Source organism: Ammodytes marinus (assembly GCF_949987685.1).
Source record: "Ammodytes marinus genome assembly, chromosome: 8".
Classification (NCBI taxonomy): Eukaryota; Metazoa; Chordata; class Actinopteri; order Uranoscopiformes; family Ammodytidae; genus Ammodytes; species Ammodytes marinus.
The window spans coordinates 16,042,185-16,066,447 of NC_137212.1; the positions used below are offsets into that span (position 1 = coordinate 16,042,185).

The 24,263-nt window shown below is 39.4% G+C and overlaps 2 protein-coding genes across 3 annotated transcripts; both read left to right on the top strand.

The window, feature by feature from the left end:
• The first annotated feature begins 6,781 nt into the window (after window positions 1-6,781).
• On the top strand, window positions 6,782-21,798 carry prkacba (protein kinase, cAMP-dependent, catalytic, beta a). 2 transcript variants are annotated; one of them, XM_080032093.1, is made up of 10 exons: window positions 6,782-7,102; window positions 10,944-11,005; window positions 11,349-11,477; window positions 12,442-12,540; window positions 12,624-12,706; window positions 12,897-13,023; window positions 14,435-14,530; window positions 15,472-15,594; window positions 15,727-15,891; window positions 18,428-21,798. In XM_080032093.1, the coding sequence occupies exons 1-10, from the start codon at window positions 7,057-7,059 to the stop codon at window positions 18,551-18,553; spliced, it is 1,056 nt and encodes a 351-aa protein (XP_079888219.1). In that variant the 5' UTR covers window positions 6,782-7,056; the 3' UTR covers window positions 18,554-21,798. The 2 variants fall into 2 exon arrangements, with proteins under 2 accessions (XP_079888219.1, XP_079888218.1); XM_080032092.1 differs by lacking the exon at window positions 6,782-7,102 and adding an exon at window positions 8,662-8,895.
• Window positions 21,799-21,940: 142 nt separating this feature from the next.
• On the top strand, window positions 21,941-24,208 carry samd13 (sterile alpha motif domain containing 13). Its single transcript, XM_080032075.1, has 5 exons — window positions 21,941-22,076; window positions 22,451-22,569; window positions 22,920-22,962; window positions 23,124-23,235; window positions 23,329-24,208. The coding sequence occupies exons 2-5, from the start codon at window positions 22,542-22,544 to the stop codon at window positions 23,470-23,472; spliced, it is 327 nt and encodes a 108-aa protein (XP_079888201.1). The 5' UTR covers window positions 21,941-22,076; window positions 22,451-22,541; the 3' UTR covers window positions 23,473-24,208.
• The last annotated feature ends 55 nt before the right edge of the window (window positions 24,209-24,263 follow it).

Sequence of the window (24,263 nt, forward strand, 5' to 3'; positions counted from 1 at the left end):
TGATAAGATGAGGCACGCTGTTCTGATGACCACCTGCCCCCACCTCCCAGTGCTGTACGAGCTCTGTGTACTGTCTGTCTCAATAGGGGCACTGACCTTTGGTGTCGTGTATACCCTCAGGAACAAGGGAGGATCTGACAGGCACATATGATGCAACTTAACTCCTACAAACACATACTACACATCTAATACATTTGCATACCGTCTATTGCAAGTTATATGAAAAGTACACAAAACCCCCAAACAAGGGGATTTTTAATTAATAATCTTCACACAGATAAATGAACAATTATTGTATTGCTCTTTTTGAATTTATCAACATTTGATATTCTGCAATTAATATTATGTTAAAGGTGAAGTACGCTGTTTATTTATGTTAATATAAGTGTTAAATCGCTCTTTGTTCATACAGTGATCACTTACATAATGTGCGCGTTTCATAAAGCCGATCTCTCAGTCAGCTGCTTTGCATGTAATCGACAAATAAACTTATCGGAGTATCCCGAAATTTTTATCCAATCAGAAGAGAGAACGCTACAAACCGACACCCGTCTCACTCATATAGGCCTATAGTATATACACTCCATGGTCTCACTGCCGGTGCACGCCAGAGCAACAGATGGGTGAATGTGTATGCGCCTACAATGGCGGAGCAGGTAGAAATCCTTCCCAATGTCTGTTTTGATGGTTTTTATCATGTTTTATCACACTTATGGATCTGAGACCGCAATGCATTAATGTGGTGACGTAGGGACAAGTGAGGGGACTGTTAACTGCAGTAACTGACAGGAAGTTAGCTAAAAGAACCATTCCGCTTACAGCACCTTTAAGTGTTTTAACCTATTTTTTTCATATATTCATGCAAAGTGCTACAATTTGCATCAGGTTTAGACTCAGACCATTTATTCAGTTTTCAAATATTTTGGTAGTGTTTTTAAATCGGCCTTATGAGCGCAGGCATCGCCGATGTCAATTATCTGAAAATGCAAAAAAAAAAACGTCCGACCGATTGATCATCTATCTCTAATTTAGGCAATGTTGTATGTTAATTGTGAATAGAAATGTGATATTTGCAACTATATCATAGCACATTTTACTACACAGTCCTATATCGTAAAATGTACAAAGCTTCAGCATCTGTGAGCTCCTTGGATGTTTCACTATTTTCCCACTTTGCAGTTTCTATCGACCTTCTGGTTATTTTTTGTAAGAATGGGGGGAACACAACATGACTTCAGACAGACGATTTTCAGAGCCAATATATTCCACTGGGTATCATCACAATTAATCCTGCAGTGAAGCATTAACGACAAAATCTTCACCAAATCCTTTTCGCTAAGTAGAATATACTGTTAATTCTCGGATCACGCAACTACGCATTTTCTCCAACAGAGAGAGCCAGAGGGCTATTACAGCACAGCAGAGCTGATTGGCCAGAACTCGCATGGATGCTGAGCTCATGCACTTCCACTTCGCAACACACAACACAGAAAGGCTTCATTGTAAAGAGTCAGCTCATCTGAATCACTCCCTGTCTCAGTCTTTTCACAGGCCATAAATGCATGACAAGTGCTTGTCTGTCTCGCACTGTGTGTGTGTGTGTGTGTGTGTGTGTGTGTGTGTGTGTGTGTGTGTGTGTGTGTGTGTGTGTGTGTGTGTGTGTGTGTGTGTGTGTGTGTGTGTGTGTGTGTGTGTGTGTGTGTGTGTGTGTGTGTGTGTGTTTACTGAACATCATGCTTCCCTCTCAGGCACGCATATTTTGTCTGCAGCATTCAATCCAGATCACATTTACTTAAAAAATATCAGGAAGTAAAGTGGTTTGAGAAAAACTCTACCAAGAAATACATCTTCACACAGATATCATCGCACTGTCATATGGCAATGGCACTTCAAAAATACCATAGCCCCTTCTATATCAAAAGCTAATCCAAAAAGACAGCCCAAGTAGCTTTACAAGAATTGAGCTAAAGGAAACGCTGAAGCAAAGCAGTAGACACTTTATTCATGACAAGGGGTGTCACACCTATTCCACAATTCCCTTCAATTAACAGCGGTACGTCCCTGAGGGTTTCTTTTTTATGTTCTCCCTGCCTTACATGGAATTACATCTTGAAAGCAGTCTTCAAATACAGATTCAATAAAAGGGACTTGGGAAATCACCACATACCCTCATCTTACGCTGAAAAGCAGGATTTGTAGACTAGGTTCTTTCAGTACATGCAGTATGCCCCAGTCTCTTTCCATTACAGCAGTGCCTGGACCGCTGGGTATACATGTGTAATGACTCCAAACGGGCAGAGATGCTGGCTATGAATAGACATGTTGTACTATAACACCTCCTTGACTGAAACGCAAATGTAAACAAAAGAGTTTTCAAGTGGAAAATTGACCTTTTGTCATATAAATAGTACAAACCCTTTACCCCCTTACATTTTCATACACTTAAAAAGGCATGTTTGAGGTCTAAAGATATATAAAAAAAAGTCAGTATGCAAAATCTATTTGAATAAACCTTCTATACTACTATCTTCTATTTATCATTATCTGTTTAGCCACTACAACATATGACACTCCCAGGAAAAATGATAGCTGGATTTGCTGACTAGGAAAGTAGCTGGTTTAGAATTGCCAGCAGATCTAAATTTAGCTCCAACCAGTGACCCGACTCTGGCTTTGTGCCTTCTTCCTGATATGAGGAGGAACAAGTGTGGGTGCTACCGTGCTTTCAACCCAGGGGTTATTGAACACACCAACAAACAGCTGAATGTTCCGCTTACATTTGTCAGAAAGAATACAGTACTACAGGCAAAATGTTCAAATGTGAAAGAGAAGGTTTGGTTCCTTAGACAAAGTATGACACATTTGAATTAACTGCAATTCTGTCTGGCCTTTCTTCTGTTGGATAAATATGAATTCAAGGTTTCTTCAATGGGCACACAACGTGTTTTTACAATCAAAAGCACTGCACTGTCTGTGAGTCAAAGGTACATGTATGGAGATCATCAACACCTTTAAGTTTGAATATGGAGTTCAACCGTTAATCACTGTTAACTTGAGTCTCAGTAAGTTGTCCACAGTCGGAAGACCAAACAAGAATCTATTTAAGGGCAACTAAAGACATTACAAACAAAAAGGCCCCTTTAAAGTGACATATATCAGGTCAATGGATCCACTGGGGAATCCAGCTGCCAAAACAAAAACACAACATTAACCTACATGATGGAACCATTGTGCAAACGGAATGGCATGTTGTTTTAAAAATATGAACCTGATGAACAAATAGAAGTCCAGTCTTTGGAGTGAAGAAATAGTCCAAACTCTGTCGCCTGTACGAAAGTAAAAGATTATACCTATCACATCTTTCTTAATAAATCTTACCTGTAGGATATGTTCAGGAAGCAGGGAGCCTAACTTACAGTTCATCTATAATGCTGATGTTATCGTGTAATCCATCTGCTCTGTTGGGAATGGTCAACACCAGGGTGCTCTGTCAGCATGTGGTGTCTTAAGTTGCACACTAGACTATAAGCAGACCAAAATGGCTATTCAAACACCACAGCCCTAGTGTAATTAGCCAGGTTATTATGAGCAAAGCTAAACGTCACCAATAGTCTTGCATGCTTAGTCACATTTTTTGAGGGTACTTGCAAAGCTAGCCTGAGCTAAGGAGGTATGCTCAGAGCAGCAGGGGGACCTATGCCTGCCACAGCATACTAGTTAATATGGTATCTTCCAGATCACTGGAAGGATAGTAGGCCATCCCCCTTTTACAGATATTGCCTGTATTGCAGGATTAGCGCAACATTTACTTCTTAAATCTTGCTATTAATCTCTTAAAGTGGGCCTATTATCTTGGATGTCAGTTTTTTCCAGGAAACTGCCTGTGCAAACACATACACTGTCACAAAGCCTAAGCAGGTGTATTCCTCCAATGAGTTAGCTGCTCGCTAATGTTAGGTTGCTAGCCACTTCACTTGTATAGGTCAGGTGGAAGGAGCAAACAAGGAAACGGTCTTGCAGTGTTGCTGCTCGGTTAACATGTTACCATCAAATGTGGCATTATGTTTAACTGTCCTGCAAACGAGGGTGTTTTTTTTTACACGTTTCTTCTAAATGAAATGATAAACCTCCTGAATGAGACACAGACACCGCCTGGTAATTCGAAAGAAACACAATGACCCTACAGTTAGCTTAGCCGCAAAACCCCGAGCAAAAGGATGGAGAAGACGAGAAAGCGGAGTAGCCCGTAAACGTTACCGTATTTATTGAAGCTCTTCCGCTGGTCTCATCCGAACGACACAGCCGCCGTTATTAATGGACACACGGGACAATCTTCAGAGAAGCCGTCCATTCACGAGACGTATTGTCACGACTACAACAGTGTTTATAGTGTGTTACGGCGTTAATTGTGAGGACTGACGTTGGTTGATAGACACACACAAAATCAGTATATTTTAGACCTCTTGTGTGCTAGTGCTAGAGCGAATCCATGGGCGAAACCATTCCCTCTGTGTGAGAGAGGGGGGCCTGAAAGAAGTGCTGAAGTTTGCATCCTATATATGTGGCCGACGACGTGATGTTAATTGTGCTGTATGGTGTACATGAGAAGGCAGCATGTGTTTTTCAACTTTTAATTAGTTGAATGAAAACAAAAGTTTAACCACAAACGCGTCATAGTCCTATGTGTCGCCCACCTTATGATGTATATTGTCTAGCGGCTTCCCTGCAGCTCGTCCTCCACAACTCGCGGTGAACCTACCAAACTGTGTCGCTGACCATGGTGCTAAACCGAACGTAGCCTATATAAAAAGACTGCGAATCACAACCTTGTCAAATATGGTCGCGACCTGCTCAGAGGTCATTAACTACGTGCCATACCTTGTTATTGCCTGTTTATGGCTGTATTATCGAAATTCCTCCAAATGTGTCAAAGACTTGGTTAGGCTATATTGGACTCATATTTTGTGAACTAGCCTACAGGTTTGTTTAAAATATCACTTTATGCCAAATCGACGTGAGCCAGTTCAAAGTCTTGGTTTAGGCTACTTCTTTGACTTTACTTAGGCCTATATCTGCATCAATTGACTGCACCATGGCATTTATTTTTTCTATTCTTTAACAACCCATGCATGCTTTGTGATCAAAGGCATTTGTTTTTCACACTTATTTAATTTAGCCATTCATTCACGAGCCACTCATTCATCTCAACACAGAAGAGTTTGACAAGTTTGAAGTAAAGTTTGAAGTCTTTCGGGGCACAAAACAACCAGCCTGGCTTTCAGGCAAGCCTGAACAATTTGCTTTTGATGCAAAATGTTAACCAGACTAGAGGCGACACAAATGTTCCTGAGGAGTAGCCTATGTCTTTGTTATAAATGATTTATTCTGATGTAATGTAACCCCTCTTGATTCTTTGTAAGGTAAGTATATGGTCAGCTGCAAAAGTGCACCTCATGGAAATCAAGGCAGGTATATGCAAGGATTTTTAAGAATGTTGCGCCAGTTGGTGAGCTGAGCTAAAACCATTGATTTCAACATGGCACTTTCCCTAAAAAATTCAAAAAAAAGGAGTGCAAAAAAAGGCTTATACGAATTGATGACCCATAGATTACTTGATTTAAATTGAGGTCTAACTACTTGTGCAATTATCGGTTTTGTCATATGTAGGTCCACTGTACACACCAATACACTGTTATAATAACACTTCCAGCAGCCATACAGGTGCAACTCAAAGAGTCAAAATATAACACATTTTAAGACTGGCACTAGCTCTTCAGTTAACTTTTGTTCACTCAAATAACATGAGAACATGTCACCAACATCTTTACTTTAAACTGAGTAGTTGTTATTATAAAGCAATTGATAATGCCTCTCACAACAAAAGGTTTAACTTAGGTTTATCATGACATGCACCCACAAAGTGGGTGTCTGTGGTAAAAGGTCTACATGTCTGCATGTTTGCACTTTGAAAGATAAAAGGCTATCACTTCCCATATCTGCAAAGTTGTTGACATAGTGTTCTGTCAAAAGTGCTGCATTCATGTCTCATTGAAAAAACAAACAACTACTGTGCTATATAATGCAGCATCTAATTGTATGTGTAAATACTAATGAACATAGTCTATACATTCGTAAGTGGTGGTGTTTCAAAACTGAACAGGAAGTTTAGAGCCACTGTTTTTTCTGCATTCATTCTTGTTTTGCGTGAGAACATATATATGTAGGCCAAATTAACACTAACTAACTAACACAATCAATTAAAACTAAAGTCTCAATGTTGCCTATCAGATCTTAATAAAATATATTTTTTTATAATCTAATAATGATAAGATCCATTTTAATTGAAGACAGCATCATATTTGAATAAATATTTTTTAATAGAGTAAGTTTACTGTGAGTGTATCTTTAGAAAATGTGTATTTTTTGTGACTTTAGGTTCAGGGTGGGACTTTTAATTTAAAAAAAAATTAAAACAATAAAAATAAGTATTATTATTATTATTATTATTATTACAGTGCTATTATTAGGCCTATAATAACATGATTTAATTAATTTGAGGGACAGATATTCAAAACTATTTTATCGCTGGTCAAAGTGATGGTGTCTAGTCTATTGAGTAAATCATTGTTAAATATCAATAATTGTATTTATTATGATTTATAACTCTTGCCCACTCTTGTGACGTCTTTCCTAGCATTTCTGATTGGTACCTGAAGGCATCATTTCACCCATCAAACCTTCGCTCTGGGTATTCCCACATGACATGAACGCAGCACAAAACGACAGCAGGCAGAGGTGAAAAGTCTGGATCATGTTTTCATTCCAGCGGACGCATACTTGAACGACAAAGGACACTGTAAATAAAGACCAACAGGGTGGTTAGACGTGCACGTCGAGGTCCTGTCCACAAAGACAAGACATTGATGTTGTTGTTGTTGTTAGCCAACCAGCTAGCGCGAGCTGAAAATTGTTAGCTGGCTAACGGAGGAGGACCCTGTTAGCTAACCGCCACCATCATCGCTCCCAGCCAGCTGTGCATCGCCCTGTCTTCCTACGATGGGAAACACAGCAACTGCCAAGAAAGGCAATGAGCAAGAAAGCGGTGAGCACCTGAAAACCATCCGGCCGGCCTGTTATGTTAGCCATCTAACCTTTAGCTGTTGTACAGCGTGAGCTCGCTTATCGTGAACTCAGTCAGTGGAGAGCAGCCTTTATCAGCTGTTGTCCAGTGTTAGCAGACAGTACAGGGACATGGACTGCAGAGAAGAACCATCTTTGGTAGGATAGCTTTTAAGGTGTGTTTGCTGTGTCTCACTTGGAAACAGTGGCACAGATGATGAAGCCGACTAATCATTGAAAGTGGCATATGAGTAAATGAGCAGCATCCTGTTGAAGGTTTCTACACGACAGTATATGCAAAGAAAGATACTAGACTAAACGTAATGACAGCTTTTTTTTTAAATATCAAAATATTGTTTCACATAATAAAGTGTTCGTTATCAAGGCCCCATAGTTAATTTAAAAATAGCTAATGTCACCTGCCTGGAGCCAGATAACATCAGCAAACATGGGTTTTCTAAGCTGCAGCAGTACAAGGCCTAGTCCCTTCCTGGTTACAACATGTACCTGATAATGACACACAACTACGAAAAGTTGACCAATTGTTGTGTTTTTTCTAGTTTAGCTTTTTGTTTTCCGAACAGGGGCTACATAATGGCTAGCAACTGTTTCTATCCAACCTTGTGAGGACTCAGGACTGATATGCCAAGTCAGCTGTCAACAAGTTTACTGTAAATCGAAAATGTTATGCCTTGAGCACTCCTTTTTGTGTGTGTTGTTGTTACAGTGACATTAACCTGTTGTGTATATCATCCAAGGAAAGGTAGCTCCCCTCCCAGTCAAATTGCACCTGTTGTCTAGCAATTTTCTGTCCAGCGATTCAAATGCCTAGCAAAATCAACCTAGAGTGCCCAATCAATCACTTGACAGCAGTGGCCGCAGGGGCACTCAGTTGTTGCACTTGTCAGTAATGACCGAGGTAATCCACTAAACTGTAACATGCCTAGTGGTCTGTCTGGAGAACACTGATCTTGGCCTGCTTTCTGGCTTGAGTCACACACAGTCTCCCGACCTTGTGACTCAAGCCACCTTTAGTTTCTGCGGGGAGGGGCTGAGTGTTGTGTACAATAAGACTGTAATGCAAACAGCAAGATACTTGTTTTTCATGTATGCAAGGGGTCACTTCGTAGGGGCATTTTACTTTTGTAAGAGCAGAGGAAAAGCTCCGAAAACTGCATTGTTAAACTTTGCCACCAGAGTGCATGATCCCCTGGAGATAACTTCTCTCTAGTCAGTCAGTGAGTGTTACAGGCCTACATGTTCCTTATCAGTACTGTGAATGCACAGCAGCTTTCAGTGTTTTTGACATGATGCAAAAGAGGCTGGCCTATTTGTGTGCTTTGCTCACTTTGTATACATTATGTCAAAACAACGTCACGCCTCTCACTAGAGACCAGTAAGTGTTTTTTTTTCGAACGACACCACATGGGGAAAAAGTCTACGTGCACTTGGCCCGCTCAGACTGGAGCTGAGCACTTGAACAGGAAGCTCAACTTTGTGTGGTTAGCCAAGCATTGCATTGCACTCGACTACATACAGGAAGCTACTTTTCACTCATTGGCGTTCAGTGTGAAAAAGTGCTTACTTTGCCTGGGAGCCTTTTTTCTGCGCTCACAAGTCAAGAGAGTCGTCTCCAAAAGAGAATGGCCCAGGGAAAGGATCAATCTTTTGCCACTCGCTTTTTCAACAAATGTCGTAAGAGTAGCCCAGAGCACAAAGGACAAGAGAGCGAGGTGCCTCGTATCTCTATGTTTACCGTCATGTGGGATAAGTCTAGTAAGTGCAGCGTTTTGCTTTAACTCTTTAAACCTTCTGCAGCTTTGAGCGGGATGAGTCTCAGCTTGCTCCTACTTGTATGAAGCTTAGAAAATGAAATGAACCGATCGGGATGAATTTTCCAGGTCTTTAATGGGTCGGATAAGCCTTTAGAGTCTGATTGTGTGTTTTTTTTCTTATCATTAGTTTTCAGATCTTAAAACTTCCTCATCTGGCTCACATTTGTTGTATATTTGCTAGGGCTGGCCCGAATTATTCGAATATTCGAATATTCGTTCGGAAAATTAGTATTCGGAGCTTAAATTAGTATTCGGAGCTTCGGTTTTTTTTTTTTTTTTTTTTTTTTTTTTTTAATGTTTTGCAAGAAGCTAGTACTGCAATATAATGTCATCAAATAATTTTATATTTGGATATAAAAGTTAGTAATATTGTAGTTGTAGTAGTAGTATTGCTCATTTAGGAGGATATTACATCACTAAGTGTCATCATAGCGCATCCATTACTTCACCTCCGAGCGCGTAAATCTTCAACAAAATATGCAGATACTGTCAAAAGCGGTTCCAGGGAGTAAATAGGGATAAAACGTAAAAAAAAAAAAAAAAAAAAAATCTTTTGAATTTTTTTTTTTTTTTTTTTTTTATGTATTTTTTGATGGTGTGTTTTTCTGGAACGAATATTCGAATATTCGCTCGGAAAAACCAACGAATATTCGAAGCCTGAAAAATGGTATTCGGGCCAGCCCTAATATTTGCACACATTCTCGATGCACCACCAGAGACATCTGCAGAAGCAGTGTAGGCATGACAAGCCATTTGTGCTGCTCCCCTCGCATACATCACCTTATTACCTCCTGTGCTGTCGTCTCTGTCTACTGTTTTGCGAGTTTGAAATGTGTTTTTGTTGTGTCTATTCAATCACTGTTTTCCTTATGACAGATCTTTGCAGTTTCACTACATTCTTTTCAGTGTAGGACAGTGAAAAGCCTCCAATGCTGGTGAGAAAGAAAAGGGAAGTCAGCTGTAAAACAATGGACCTTTGGCTATTTTTTTTTTTTTACCTTGTTTTCAAAGTCTTGCAGCCAAAATAATCTTGCAGTTTCACTGAATAAATGAATGGGGTTTTAGCCTCTGTCAGGGATGACTTGGGTTGTCCTTTTCTGTGTCATTTTGTCTTGTGTTGCATTGAATCCACTTTAATCTCCAATTTTCTTGTTCTTCTCATGTGTCTTTCTCTCTTCTCTTCTCTATCATTCCCATCTACATGTGGGTGAATGTTCCTGCAAACCCCTTGGTGAACTGTAGAGACTTTCGGTACGCTAATTTTTTATGAGAAAATCCTAAATCACGGAGACACAGTGTAATACACAAATCAGGCCTTCCGGGCTTGTATTATTCTACATCTTATTATGACAACGATTTAGGGTACATTGGGAAAGTAGTATGAATTTAAATCAGCAAGTGCATACCAAGTGCACCACTGTTATTAGAAACGTGCCTCTGTGACTTTGGACATCTCATGTCTGCTGTGACTTTCACAATACAATCTTTCTTGTGCCTGCACTGTTGTGTCAGTTGTGTTCTGCATTTTGTCTTTTTTCCTCTTCCCCCTGTTATTACTAACACACCCTCCCCACCCCACCCCACCCCATCCTTTACTTCCACTTATTACCCGAAAGGGATGCAGAATAGCTTTTTGTATTTTAATTGGACTGTCCTGTAAAGTCCACAAGAGCTCTTTGCATCACTTTATGAACTACGCCTAGGCGTGTGTGGTGGTTTTGAGTTTTTTGGAGGAGGTATTTTTTATTAATTCATAAATGTGGCTGTTTTTGGCAATTATAGTCCTGTTCCTGCATCCCCAGTACTTGACATTTGCCTGACCTTTCAAAACGCATTTGTTTCCCTGAACATGTGAACTGCCTTTGTTTATTTTCCTGAATACTTCAAAACTGCCCCAGTTTGTTTTTCCCCTGAACACGTTACCTCACCTTGTGTTGGAACCAAAATGCTCATTGTTAAATCCTACTTCTGTCCCTTTTTTATTTATAGTGAAAGAGTTCTTAGCTAAAGCCAAAGAAGATTTTTTAAGAAAATGGGAGTGTCCACCACAGGTATGTTGTCCCCAATTCAAACTTTAATTTCCCTTAACTGTCAACAGTTTTTCACGATGCAATATGATTAGACATAGTGCATGATATCTTCTTAGCCACTTCCTGGCTCAGATCCTGTTGGCTTGAATGTTAGCTGATTGCATAATTGTACTGTTTCAGTCACAGTCATTTATTATATATTTTTTATAAAACACTTTGTGTTTTCGACACTGAGGAACATAACAACAAACTGTCTCATCAGTGACATTTATAAAAGCTGCAATTACACCAAAGCAAAGATGAAGCATTTCTGTTATTTGTTCGCCGTCTAAGAGTCATTTTCCCTATTCATGTGTTTCCTCAGAGCACAACAGGCCTGGATGACTTTGACCGGTTCAAGACTCTGGGAACTGGTTCGTTTGGGCGGGTCATGCTCGTCAAACATAAAGAAACCAACCAGTTCTACGCCATGAAGATATTGGACAAACAAAAAGTAAGGGAATGGTTTTAAAGAGAATTTAGCCATCCCATAAGTACTACTGTAAATCGAAAAGCAAACGACTGCATTGTTGAGATATTCTGTCAACTACATAAATGCCAAGTGCATGTCATAAAGGGAAATGGAAAGTTTCCTCTTGTGCACGGCCAGCAAGTTATCGTTGAAAACCTCAGAGGCGCTTGACATGAGAGTTTCGAGGTCTAAATACTGATGTGAGAGTGGTGGGAGGAGGTTAGCATGTCCTCGTGTGTTGCTCTTATAGCAACACTATGTTCCTGACTTTCTGTTTCAGCTTCTTTTCTTTTTTCTTTTTTCTTTACCCCACATTACTGTAATTATGTACATTTCACATGTCTGCTTAGCGTTTTTGTAATTTTGCAGTATGCAAAATAACTTGCAGAGACTTGAATACAGTAGGTAATTCATCCCAGTAACTGTCATGGCCAGGGGGAAACATTGATTTAGTTAATGTCGTTTGAATCCAGACTTAGGACTTCAGAATTAGGACTTTCCTTTCCGTGATGTCTGTGTTTGCTTATTGTTAGTCTTCACTATGTTGTTCTGATAATACTGTGTGTCTTGATCAATGTTGTTGAACACTTTACTATCAAGTTTAGTATGTCTTCCCGCCAACGTCTGAATGCACCAGACTGGCAGACTTTTCAAATGAATTGAGATTTTGGGAATGCAGAAAGTTACTCCTGACAAATATACATGTACAACATAACAAGATTTTCACCTTGATGGATTATCTGCCTAGAGCAAGTTGATTTTCACAATTTACTGAGATATATGGAAGCCAATACAGAGCCCTCATAAATCATGACAAACCTTTGGGTACTTGTGGCTTTATGTTTAACTTAGGAAATACATAACACACATGCATACAGAATTATAAATAATATGATTAAAATAATATACCCCTAACACTCATAGTTTTTTATTTTTATTTCTTCAGGTGGTGAAGTTGAAGCAGATAGAACACACATTAAATGAAAAGAAAATACTACAGGCCGTCTCCTTCCCCTTCTTGGTCAGATTGGAGTACTCTTTCAAGGTACCTGCTGGCGTGAATGCTGTTTATCATGCGATCTGTTGCAATTACGATGTCGCTTAAAGGTTTCTGGCTTTGATTAACAGGACAACTCAAATCTCTACATGGTGATGGAGTATGTGCCCGGTGGAGAGATGTTCTCACACCTCAGGCGTATTGGGAGGTTCAGGTACAGTGCACACAGTTTTGGTTTCGCTCACAGTGGTCTGCTCCGTTCGTGGCTTGGGATAGTCATCGTTTTGAGGTGGTTACACAATGAATGATTTAGCATGGGATAATATTAAGTTAACATATGTTCATATATTGCCCCAATGTCTGACTCTCTCACCTTCCCTCCTTACCTCCCTCCCTCCCTTCAGTGAAAACCATGCAAGATTTTATGCAGCTCAGATAATACTCACCTTTGAGTACCTTCACTCCTTGGACCTCATCTACAGGGACCTGAAGCCTGAAAACCTGCTCATAGACCAGCATGGCTATATACAGGTACACGACCCATGATAAGTCACGAAACAGACGTAGGCTTCTATTTGAGTGTAGTAGCCTACATGTTAACTTTCGTGTCACGTACCGTATTTTCCGCACTATAAGCCGCAGGTGTTATAATGTTTAATTACCAGGTCAATGCCTCTTACACCATATGTAAGAGTTCGTGCACAGAGGGGATTGTCGGGAAAGAGATGGCTGCTTGAGGAAGCTCCCATTTATTAACATTTCAACAAACAAGTTGCATATTTGCATAACGTATTCAAGTGTTACCATTTAGTGCAATAGTAGCTACTAAGGATGGGCATGAGTGTTTTCGCTACTCGTGTGATCGCTTGCATTCCTCGAGGATCAATCGATTCCTCGTTAAACTTTTTTCTATTTTTATCTGTCTGCAGAACAACGGTTCACCGCAATAAAGCGCTCAATGCTTATTGTCAAACAGTCACAGTTGCCATATGATATTAAGGATTTTTTTCCACAAGTTTAAAACACATTTTCCTCACTGAAAGTAATTAAATAGACGGGCCACAATTTAAACCAATCGAGTAGGTCTGCGGTGGGGAGAAAAAAAAGCATGGGCTGTAGTTGTAACAAAAAAAATTGCCTAATTCACCATTTAAAATAAGAAGGGCAGCAAATAATATAAAATTATTGTCCTACAATTTAAATACATATAAATAACTCACCAAAGCAGATAGTTGTATATCCAACCGCGTAATGCTCACTCCGTGTCCGTGAATAATTACCGCGACTAATTCCTCATTAACGGAACGTTACACCGGTCGGTTTTTGAATCTTATCCCAATATTCCCTATTGAAGGCTTCTTGGCTCGGAGCGAATGTGCCTGAGGTAGGCTAACCCTTGCTTCTTCTTTACTTTTCTTTCCAAGCGGAGAGCACCTTGCATGCTCACCTGGAGTCTACTCATTACTAACTGAGAGTAACAGGTGTCATCTCCCCTTTTTATAAACGTAACTTTATCATCTGCTTTGAAATAGTTGGACAGTTATATTCCTGAAAATGTTCTGGAGAAAGGAGAGACCGTGTTCAGTTCCGCGGTGCTGTGGAGAACACAGGCTGTGCTGCGGTGGCACGGAGGTGGAAGTTATTTGCAGTTGCAACTTTATTTTATCCGTTTTGTACACGTATATAACATTTTAAAATAGGGGCGGCCCGCCAGCCTAAAGGCTACAGACACGAAAAAAAAAAAGATTTTCCTCATCCACCAATCGAGTTCATTTGAAACGAGGAGTACTCGATTACTAACGCCCATCCCTAGTAGCTACAGAACATATACTGTGCTGTGTAATAACAGGGTCGAAAAATGGGGAAAAAGTCGCGGTTTATAGTCCGAAAATTACGGTACTTGTTTTTCTTATCACGCTCGTGTGTAACGTCTTTTCTTCAGGTCACAGACTTCGGCTTTGCCAAAAGAGTAAAAGGCAGGACCTGGACATTGTGTGGAACTCCTGAGTACCTGGCTCCAGAGATCATCCTCAGCAAGGTGAGCCCTTTAATCCCAACCCCTACGCGTTCTTACAGTGTGGTAAGAATCAACAGTAACAGGTTTCATTATTTTGGCTCCGTACTCAAGCACACTGGATTTCAAATAAAATGTATGGAATGTAAGAGCTGACGTTCAGCTCTGGGAATTTTTTTTATGCATGGTAACATCAATTATATGACAAGGCTGCAGCACAATGATCATCAACATACAGACATATGCCTCTTTTCCACACGCGCAGCACGGTTTGGCATTGTTCGGCAGGGCATGGTAACCCTAGATCTGGCTCGCTTTTCCACTGCCGACAGCACCCTTACTTGGTAGGTAGGGTTTATGCTGGTATTGATAGCTGCGTTCAGAGTATACAGGCTATCTAATATAGATATAGGGTCTGGCCATGAGCAATTGACCTTCCCAACTCAAGGGGCAGCACCAACGCATGCATATCAAATACAACTACACGCAATTGGGTAGCACTACAACCAATCGGAGCAATGAACAAGGTGACGTATTCAGCCCCGTTCGTTTAGCGAACAGTGAGGTTAACTGTTAAATTAAACCTTTGCCGCGGTCGGTCTGCAAAGCAGAAAATTCTTCTTTCTTGCTAATGAAAGATTTGAGTGCAGTCTTCCAAATTGTTAAGTGTCGAGGCCAAAGCCGTTTCAAATCAAACAATGTATCCGCAGCAATCTTTGTTGTTGATCACAACTTCGACGGAGCATGCACAGCATTGTCGTCATCTGGTTACGCCCACCCCAGTGCCCCATACACAGGGCTCTGGCCTGCATAACATATTCATTAACTTGAATACGTTATTTTAAGGTACCCAATTACTTTATAAAATGGGAGACCGTTACGACACCGGTCATATGAGTGGTTTGTGTGGTTGTGGTTAAGCCTTCAGAAAATAATGGAATTGTTTCTGTCTCTGACACTTCCAGGGCTACAACAAAGCTGTGGACTGGTGGGCACTTGGAGTCCTTATCTATGAAATGGCTGCTGGTTACCCTCCCTTTTTTGCTGATCAGCCTATCCAGATCTATGAAAAGATTGTGTCTGGCAAGGTACGCAGAGCTAGCCATAAGCAAAGTCTTTAAAAGAGGAATTTTTTGTGGCCCTTTGATTTTCTTTACTGGCTCTTTGCGTCCATCACACTCGATAATCCAGTGTTCACTTTATCTTTGTACTCCCGGTAGGTACGATTCCCCTCTCACTTTAGCTCCGACCTGAAGGATCTGCTGAGAAACCTGCTCCAGGTAGACCTGACAAAGAGATTTGGCAACCTGAAAAACGGCGTGAACGACATAAAAAATCACAAGTGGTTCTCATCAACAGACTGGATTGCCATATACGAGAGAAAGGTAGGATATCACTGTTGTGTCATTTTTTTACTGTTCATCTTTGGTTGTTGTACTTGAGTACTTTACAGAAAGATCTTGCTACAAAGGGATCCAGTAAGAGCCACCAGTTTGACTAGGCTTTCTTTCATAGTGAGACTTACTGCTTAATATATTTCAATGTATTTACTCACAAGCCTCCAGTGAGAAGACAAAGAGCTGTTTTTGAAATCTACAGTCCAATTGTCTAAAGCACATTTGTGCGTGTGTGTGTGTGTGTAATGAAAATTAGTTTTTCCCATAATCTTAATAGTTTTAATCTAAATAATTTTCATTTTAGATTAAGAATGTAAAATTTCAATTACAATATGTTTTATTTTGAGGTACAGTGGAGGAAATAAGTATTTGATCTCTCACTGATTTTGTAAGTTTGCCCACTTACAATGAAATGAACGGTCTATAATTTGTATGATAGGTTTATTTTAACAGTGATAGACAGAATATCAAAAATAAAATCCAGAAAATAACGTAAAAAAAAGATAGAAATTATTTTGCATTTCATTGAGTGAAATAAGTATTTGATCCCCAATCAAAACATTGCTTAGTACTTGGTGGAGAAACCCTTGTTGGCAGGTACAGAGGTCAGACATTTCTTGTAGTTGATGACCAGGTTTGCACACATCTCAGGAGGATATTTGGACCACTCCTCTTTGCAGATCCTCTCCTAATCTTTAAGGTTTTGAGGCTGTCGCGTGAGCTTCAGTTCCCGCCACAGATCTATTGGATTAAGGTCCAGAGACTGGCTAGGCCACTCCATGACCTTAATGTGCTTCTTCTTGAGACACTCCTTTGTTGCCTTTGCTGTATTTTTAGGGTCATTGACGTGCTGGAAGAGCAATCCACGACCGATTTTTACGGACCTGGCTGAGAGAAAGAGGTTGTCACCCAGTATTTCATGGTACATGGCCCCATCCATAGTTCCCTCGATGCAGTGAAGTCCACCTGTCCCCTTAGAAGAGAAACACCCCCAAAGCATAATGCTTCAACCTCCCTGCTTGACTGTGGGGATGGTGTTCATGGGGTCATAGTCAGAATTCCTCTTCCTCCAAGCATGGCGAGTCACTATGATACTAAAGAACTTGATTTTGTTCTAATTTGACCACATCTCCTTCTCCCAAGCATTCTCTGAGTCGTTCAGGTGTTCATTGGTTCAGGTGTTCAACTTCAGACGGTTCTGTACATGTCCCTTCTTGAGCAGGGGGACCTTACGGGCACTACATGATTTAAATTCATTGCGGCATAGTGTGTGTTACCAATGGTTTTCTTGGTGACTGTGGCCCAGCTGCCTTGGGATCATAAAGAAGCTCCTCCCGTGTATAACTGGGCTGATCCCTCACCTTTCTCATGATCATTGATACCCCACAAGGTGAGATCTTGCATGGAGCCCCAGACCAAGGGAGATTGATGGTCATTTTGTGTTTCTTTCATTTTCGAATAATCGCACCAAGAGTTGTCTGTCTCCCTCTCACCCAGCTTCTCGCCAATGGTCTTGTAGTCTATTCCGGCCTTTTGCAGGTCTACAATCTTGTCCCTGATATTCTTAGACAGCTCTTTGGTCTTGCCCATGATGGAGATGTTGGAGTTTGATTTATTGACTCTGTGGACAGGTGTCTTTTATACAGGTAACAAGTTGAGACAGGTGTGTTTTATACAGGAAACTAGTTGATATTAGGAATACTTTTTTAAAGCATGAGGATGAATCTGTGGGAGCCAGAATTATTTATGGTTGGTAGGGGATCAAATACTTATTTCACTCAATGAAATGCAAAATAATTTTTATATTTTTTTTTTATGTGATTTTCTGGATTTTCTTTTTGATATTCTGTCTATCAATGTTAAAATAAACCTAGCTTTAAAATTATAGACCGCTCATTTCTTTGTAAGTGGGCAAACTTACAAAATCGGTGAGGGATCAAATACTTATTTCCTCCACTGTATATTTCACAAAAGATACAAAAAATTGGCCCACGGCCATCCACCCTAATTTTTTTACCCATCATAGGAAATAAATTGGGCACCTCTGGTCTTAAGGTTTGAGTTTATCTGGAGATGAATTTACCGGTAGACTACTTAAGTGAAGTGTTCATGCCCACATATCAGTAGTGTTATCATTCTATTAGTTTGTTTGTTTTTTGTCTTTTCCACTTTATCAACTATTAAATGCCTCTTTATCATATATTTGTCTTGGGAGTACGAACACATTTTCTGTTAGCTATCATGATGATGGATGACCGTCCCTGCCATAATCAAAAATAAATATGGCAATAAATAAAGAAATGGCTGAATAATGATAAAATATATATTAATTTAGGTCACTTTTGTCATTTATTCTTAGGTCAAATTTTGGTTGTGGTGCATGTAATGGATTACTGTATTAATTAATATATTGGTTCATTTATTTATTTATATATTTATTTTTGATTATAGAAGATACGGCCATCTGTAGGTGTTGGACACTTTTTGCCTACATGTATTTTCTGATGAATAATTCTCTCCTTAGGTTGAAGCCCCCTTCATGCCAAAGTGCAGAGGACCAGGTGACACGAGCAACTTTGATGACTACGAAGAGGAGGAAATTCGTGTCTCGACAACGGAAAAGTGTGCAAAAGAGTTTGCTGAATTCTAGTGAGTGGGGAACTGTCCCCTTCAGGGCTCACGTATTGTGGGATATTTGCACTTCTCCCGAGGGTTAAGGTGGAAAGCGGAGGCCGTCCCGTGTTCAAAACAAATTCCTCGTTCCTTCATTCCACACAGCTGAATGAGGTTCCTTCTTGCCATGATCCTGCGTGCAGTTAGCACTAAACCTATACACAGGCACATTATGCAGACACACCTCGTGCTGCAACACACACAAAAACTTAGACCACGTTTTCATCTTTTTATTCTCTTGTTTGTTTTATGTTTGCCACTTTTGAACAGCCCTCCTGCCTCCTGATTTCCATTCAGAAAAAATATTTGAAAAGCAAAAGTAAACCTAATATTACGCCTATTTTCAAGTGGCGCAAAGAGTGATTGATTGTATTAGCTGGTGTTGCACATATTGTGATTGAAGCTTTGGGGAAAATAGAAGTTTAATTTTTTTTTCTTTTGTCTGAAATTTTAACGTTGTGTTTTGCGAGTTATCTGTCGTCTGTGACACGCCTGAGTGTGTTTTTAGGGTTCAGTTTATTATGATCTTTAATCATGACCACTTTAATGTTAACCATTATTTGTCATTCTGAAGTCCTTAAGACCTAGAATAAGTGTGTATTTGTGCATATAGAGATATTCATATATGAGAGAAGATTTTCAAACAATTGTGTGTTGTTAAAGCATGACCGAAACTAAAACGGGAAAAAAGTGGTATTAGTGAAGGAAGAGCAACACTGATGACATATTGACGTTTCTGAGCTCAAGCACTCGGGCATTCACATCTTGAGGAAACTGATGGAAAGAAGCAGAAACGTGTCGGCGCTGTATTCACTGATCAATTGTAGCATTGTCTTTGTTCATATCCTGTCACAGGACATTTCCTTATACCTCAGACTAGTAGGTGTGGTATTAAACAAATGGAATAAGATGATATATTTTTCCTATACGTTTTCCTTTAACCTCTAGGGGTTTGAGTATGTCACTCCACGTGACGGGTTATCTGTCTTTGTATGTCCAAAAGTGTTTGAGTTGTGTTGACCTAAGGTGTCAGTTTGTTGGAAACCTTAAGTAAACGCTGGTGTGGATGCTAAACAGTGTTTGTGACATTGACATGTTTTGTCTGTTAGGGTTGCTTTTGGATTTTGTTTTCAAATGCTAATTGGGCTTTAGCAGAGCATTAGGAAGACATCGTGTAACTGCCATATTTGTTTTATTTAAATGTTTTATTTGTACTTTTGCATGTTTGTTGCATTGTACAGCAGTGTCACAACAAGCAGTTCCCTGCAAGTGTTCCCATTTTTCTTTTCTGTTTTTGTTACCTTTTTTAATTTAATCATTGACGCATTAGATAGGCCATTTTTATCTGAGCAACATATTCCCATGAGAGCAAAACTAACCTATTCACCATAAAATAATGCCAGAAAACTGAAATACATAACCTTAAAGTATTCATAGACCTTGGTCACTACTTATTTGAAACATATATATTTATCTCAACTATAGCTTAAGTAGTGTCTTTGCATATTTTCTTTTCAAACCAATTTGTACACTGTGATGGAGCAATATTTGCTCATTCTTCCTCTCAAAATTGCTCAGGCTGAGTCAGGTCAGTTAGAGAATGTTAACGGACTAAAATCGCTGTGGTCTTGTTAATGTTTTTCATAGGGAATAAGGTCAAGAGTCAGATTTTTTTTATTGTCGACACATACAGAAATACATGTTTGGTGAGGGATTTTTCTAAACCGGGCACCATTAATTTCCCATTCACATTGAAATATTGCCTGTCCTTGCTGCTGAGATGTCGTCCCTGTCTCCGCAAACCCCTTGACGGCGTTACAGGTTGTTTTGTGTATTTAGCAAGGGATCATAGAATATATTATGTCAAAGGTTTAATACCTACAAAGGCCAAGGTGTCTACTTGTTGAATTTTACAAATGTCAGAAAAAAGCCCTGATTGCTCCTATTCCTGTGATCCTTTGATTTCCTATGGGAGAAGTGGGTCTGCCGTCCACAGGAAGGTTACAGTCTGGGGTCACTTCTGCAGGTCGGACAGTCAGGGTTGTGGGGAAATTAGAAGTTTTACATTTCACATGTTGTTGGAATCAATAATGCATTGTTGACGGTCTTTCAATTTAACGTCTCTTAAGTCTGAAGATGTTTTATTATTATTTTACATGGTGCTCAAGCGTTTGTAGATGAGAAAAATGCAATTTAATCATGTTCAACAATCTTATGACAACCAAATGTGAAAAAGCTTTGGGGACTGAATGCTTTTTTAAGGTACTGATGTACTGTATATGGATATGGATATTGGCTATGTCTGAATTTAAACTAAGTTTTTTTTGTTCATTAATTGAGCACATCACGTGACATTTTATTTAGTCCTGATTTCATTTCAAAAGGCACAACTGTTTCTTATGCTGTTTTTATTTATATTAAAGATGTCTAATAAAAATTCAATTTTAAATGTTTAAACTTGCATAATTCACAGTATATATAAGGATACCCCAACTGTTTTATTCACAAATGTGTTATAAGCAGTGAATATATTGGATTATTTATTTGTACAATTGTTTTTATTTGCCCTTATTAAAAATAAAACATTTCTAGTGATAAACATATTTACACATTGATGCCTCTCATGCCTATTTAAAATTGTAACCTGTTACCTTTTTTTTCTTTTTCTTCACCCTCTTTTTCTTCTTTACTTAATAAATAAACTATATGAAAGGGGATCTGACTTCATTTTCCCATTCTGTACGAACGGGTGAAAAAAATTTAATGGCAGAATCTTTTTTTTTCATTAATATAATAATTATTATTAGACCATTTGGACAGACTTTGAATACTACACCTGGGAATTTAGCATGTTACTCAAACTGCCTGTGTGTAAATCTTCCCAGGGAGTGTGTTAAACCACGCCTCTTTTTGTGTCATTTATCCCCCAATGCCTGTAATAAGGTTTGTCATATTTGATGTTTATGATGGCACTTTTCCCCCTGAGCAACTTCACTCTCCTGACTGAAGGAAAATCAGTTTTTGAGTTATTTGTAGCTAGTCACACATGCCAGTATGGGATCAATAATCAGAAATGTGTCTGTATTTAGTTTGTGGGATATTTTTGCACATCATTTAGAAGGCACCCATATTAACTTGTGTTTGTAAGGGGAATATACTTTGCTGTAGCAGATTTTATGTATCAAAGGATATGTCACTATAATAAATTCTTTTTTTAAAAGCTATAGTTGTTTGTTGTCGATGTGATGACTGATGAGAAATGATAACAATGTTGTGCTTCAGCAGGTGGCCGATCTCACGAGCTAAAAAACTTCACTTCCCGTGATTCTCCACTGTCATGTGGGCGAAGGAAGCTACCGATGAAGAAGGGCTAGTTTGCTTTACTTGATTCTATTAAAAAAAATACCGCAATTTGTTATATTATAATATACACCTCGGGTGATTAGGCGCGTGTGACTCGGAATAACTACTGTTGTCAAACAGGAATCATCTGAAACAAGGTAGCTGTTTCATTTTGTATTAGCAAACCCAGCTAACTATCCCCCGTTAGCTTAATACGAAATGAGAAGAGCCAGTGATTAAATAGTATCGTCAGTTAGCGTAACGTTATTTTTATATTTAGCTGTAGGCTAAATTGCTTCCCCTTTTTATTATATGTGTGGAGCAATGTTGTGCATTGTTGTGTTATAAATAACGTAACTGCATTTTTTATATCCATCTATCAACCTGAGTTTTTAGGTCATTTATTTTCATCTATCCGCTGTCACACAGTGTTAGCGTTAGCTTTTGTCTTGCTCTTCAGCGTCAACTAGCCTAGATAATTTGGTTATTTTATCACTGTTTGAATAACTGTGCGGGGTTACTGTTGTTGCAGTGAATACACCTTTTGACTGTCGGACTGCAAAAGAGAAACAATGATTGTGTTTTACCTGCCAACCCACTGAGTTTCCACGAGAAGACATCTGATGAAAACGTACTGCAGCGTTACCGATTGTAAGAGGCTCATTCAGATGACACATTAAAACTGTCCGTGAAATATCTTGAATCTGAAACAGGTTAATTATCAAGCATATTGTTCATATAGTCTAACTCATGATTCAACTTTTCTGTAAAAGTTTCCTAAGACACCAATTATGTCAAGCAAATATGTGTATAAAATGATCCACAAACAACCAACAACTTTAATTAGTTTTAATTGGTTGGATTTAAATATTTTTTACCCAAGGACTGTTGTGATTTCAGCTGAGGACTACATGAAGCGGTTGCAGAATATATAAAGTGAGTGAGAAAATTTGGAAATAGTTGGGAAAGATAATAAGTCTTTTTACGTTTCTATTTTTCAGCTGGGATGGATGACAAGGCAAATGGCTCTGTTGACATCAAAAGGTATCATCGCCCAAAAAAAATAAAAAATTGTAAATTGAAAGAATGTGTAAAGCAGCTGTTAGTAGTTGAGTGTGCATGCCATCAAGATGAATCCATCCAGTTCAAATGAGATGTATTGGCATAAGGCCATATCAAAACAGTGTTGCACTCTGACTCTGCAGCCCAGTGGAGAACGGCCAGCTGCCGGACCCCGCCAACTGGGGGGTCGCCGACGTCGTCAATTACTTCAAAGCAACCGGGTTCGAGGAGCAAGCCACAGCTTTCCAGGATCAGGTAGGAGGAGTGCACGTCCTGCTCCAAATGACCGTCATGTGATGGAAAAATGCACTAGGATGTCAGTCAAATCTATCTCTCTCCACCTGACAGGAAATCGATGGCAAGTCCCTGCTCCTGATGACGCGTAACGACGTATTGACGGGACTGTCGATAAAGCTCGGCCCCGCGCTGAAAATCTATGAGTATCACGTGAAGCCGCTGCAAACGCAACACCTGAAAAGCAACACCTCGTAGCAGCGCAGGCCATCCCAACATCCATCTCAGTGACAATCATTGTGTGAGGAAACCCCCAGGTTAGCTGCCGCTTCACGAAGACTCCTCTAGCAACAGTGGCACCTTAACAGGATTTAAATGCTGTATGTTTTTTATAAGCGTGGAGCCCAAGAAGTCCACTTAGCTGTTAACCCTTTGAGCCATTCTTATTTCTGCTGCTTGAGATTAGTGTTTTATTTTTTGTGTTTAATTTAAAAGAAGGATTTCCAGATTCGAGGAGAATACTCTGCGGGTATGAAATGTGCGTGTGTGTGTGTGTGTGTGTGTGTGTGTGTGTGCGTGTGTGTGCGTGCGTGTGTGCAAAGTGAATTAATCTATGTTTAAAAAAAAGAAAATGTAAAAAAGGGATATGTATATAAGAGGATATATAGTTGGAAACTGTTCTGTTGTACCTGAATACTTTGATACATTCAGATAATAATTCTGATGTATGTTATATTTACCTTAAAATCCATTGTTATGCTCTAAACTGCGCAGCTGTGTCCACACGTCGTCCTAAGCATGTATAGAAGCATTTTGTTTTTCCTGCATACCTACATTATCTAAACTAAAGGCTCTTGATATGAAGATATCTATGTGTAAATATTCTAATTATGTTCCTACCTGTGGTGCTTTCAGTATTTGTCACAAAGACTACTGTATTGAAGTGTGTGTGTGTGTGTGTGTGTGTGTGTGTGTGTGTGTGTGTGTGTGTGTGTGTGTGACACCAATGTATTTGTAAAACAACACTGGAGTTTGAATATCTGAATCAA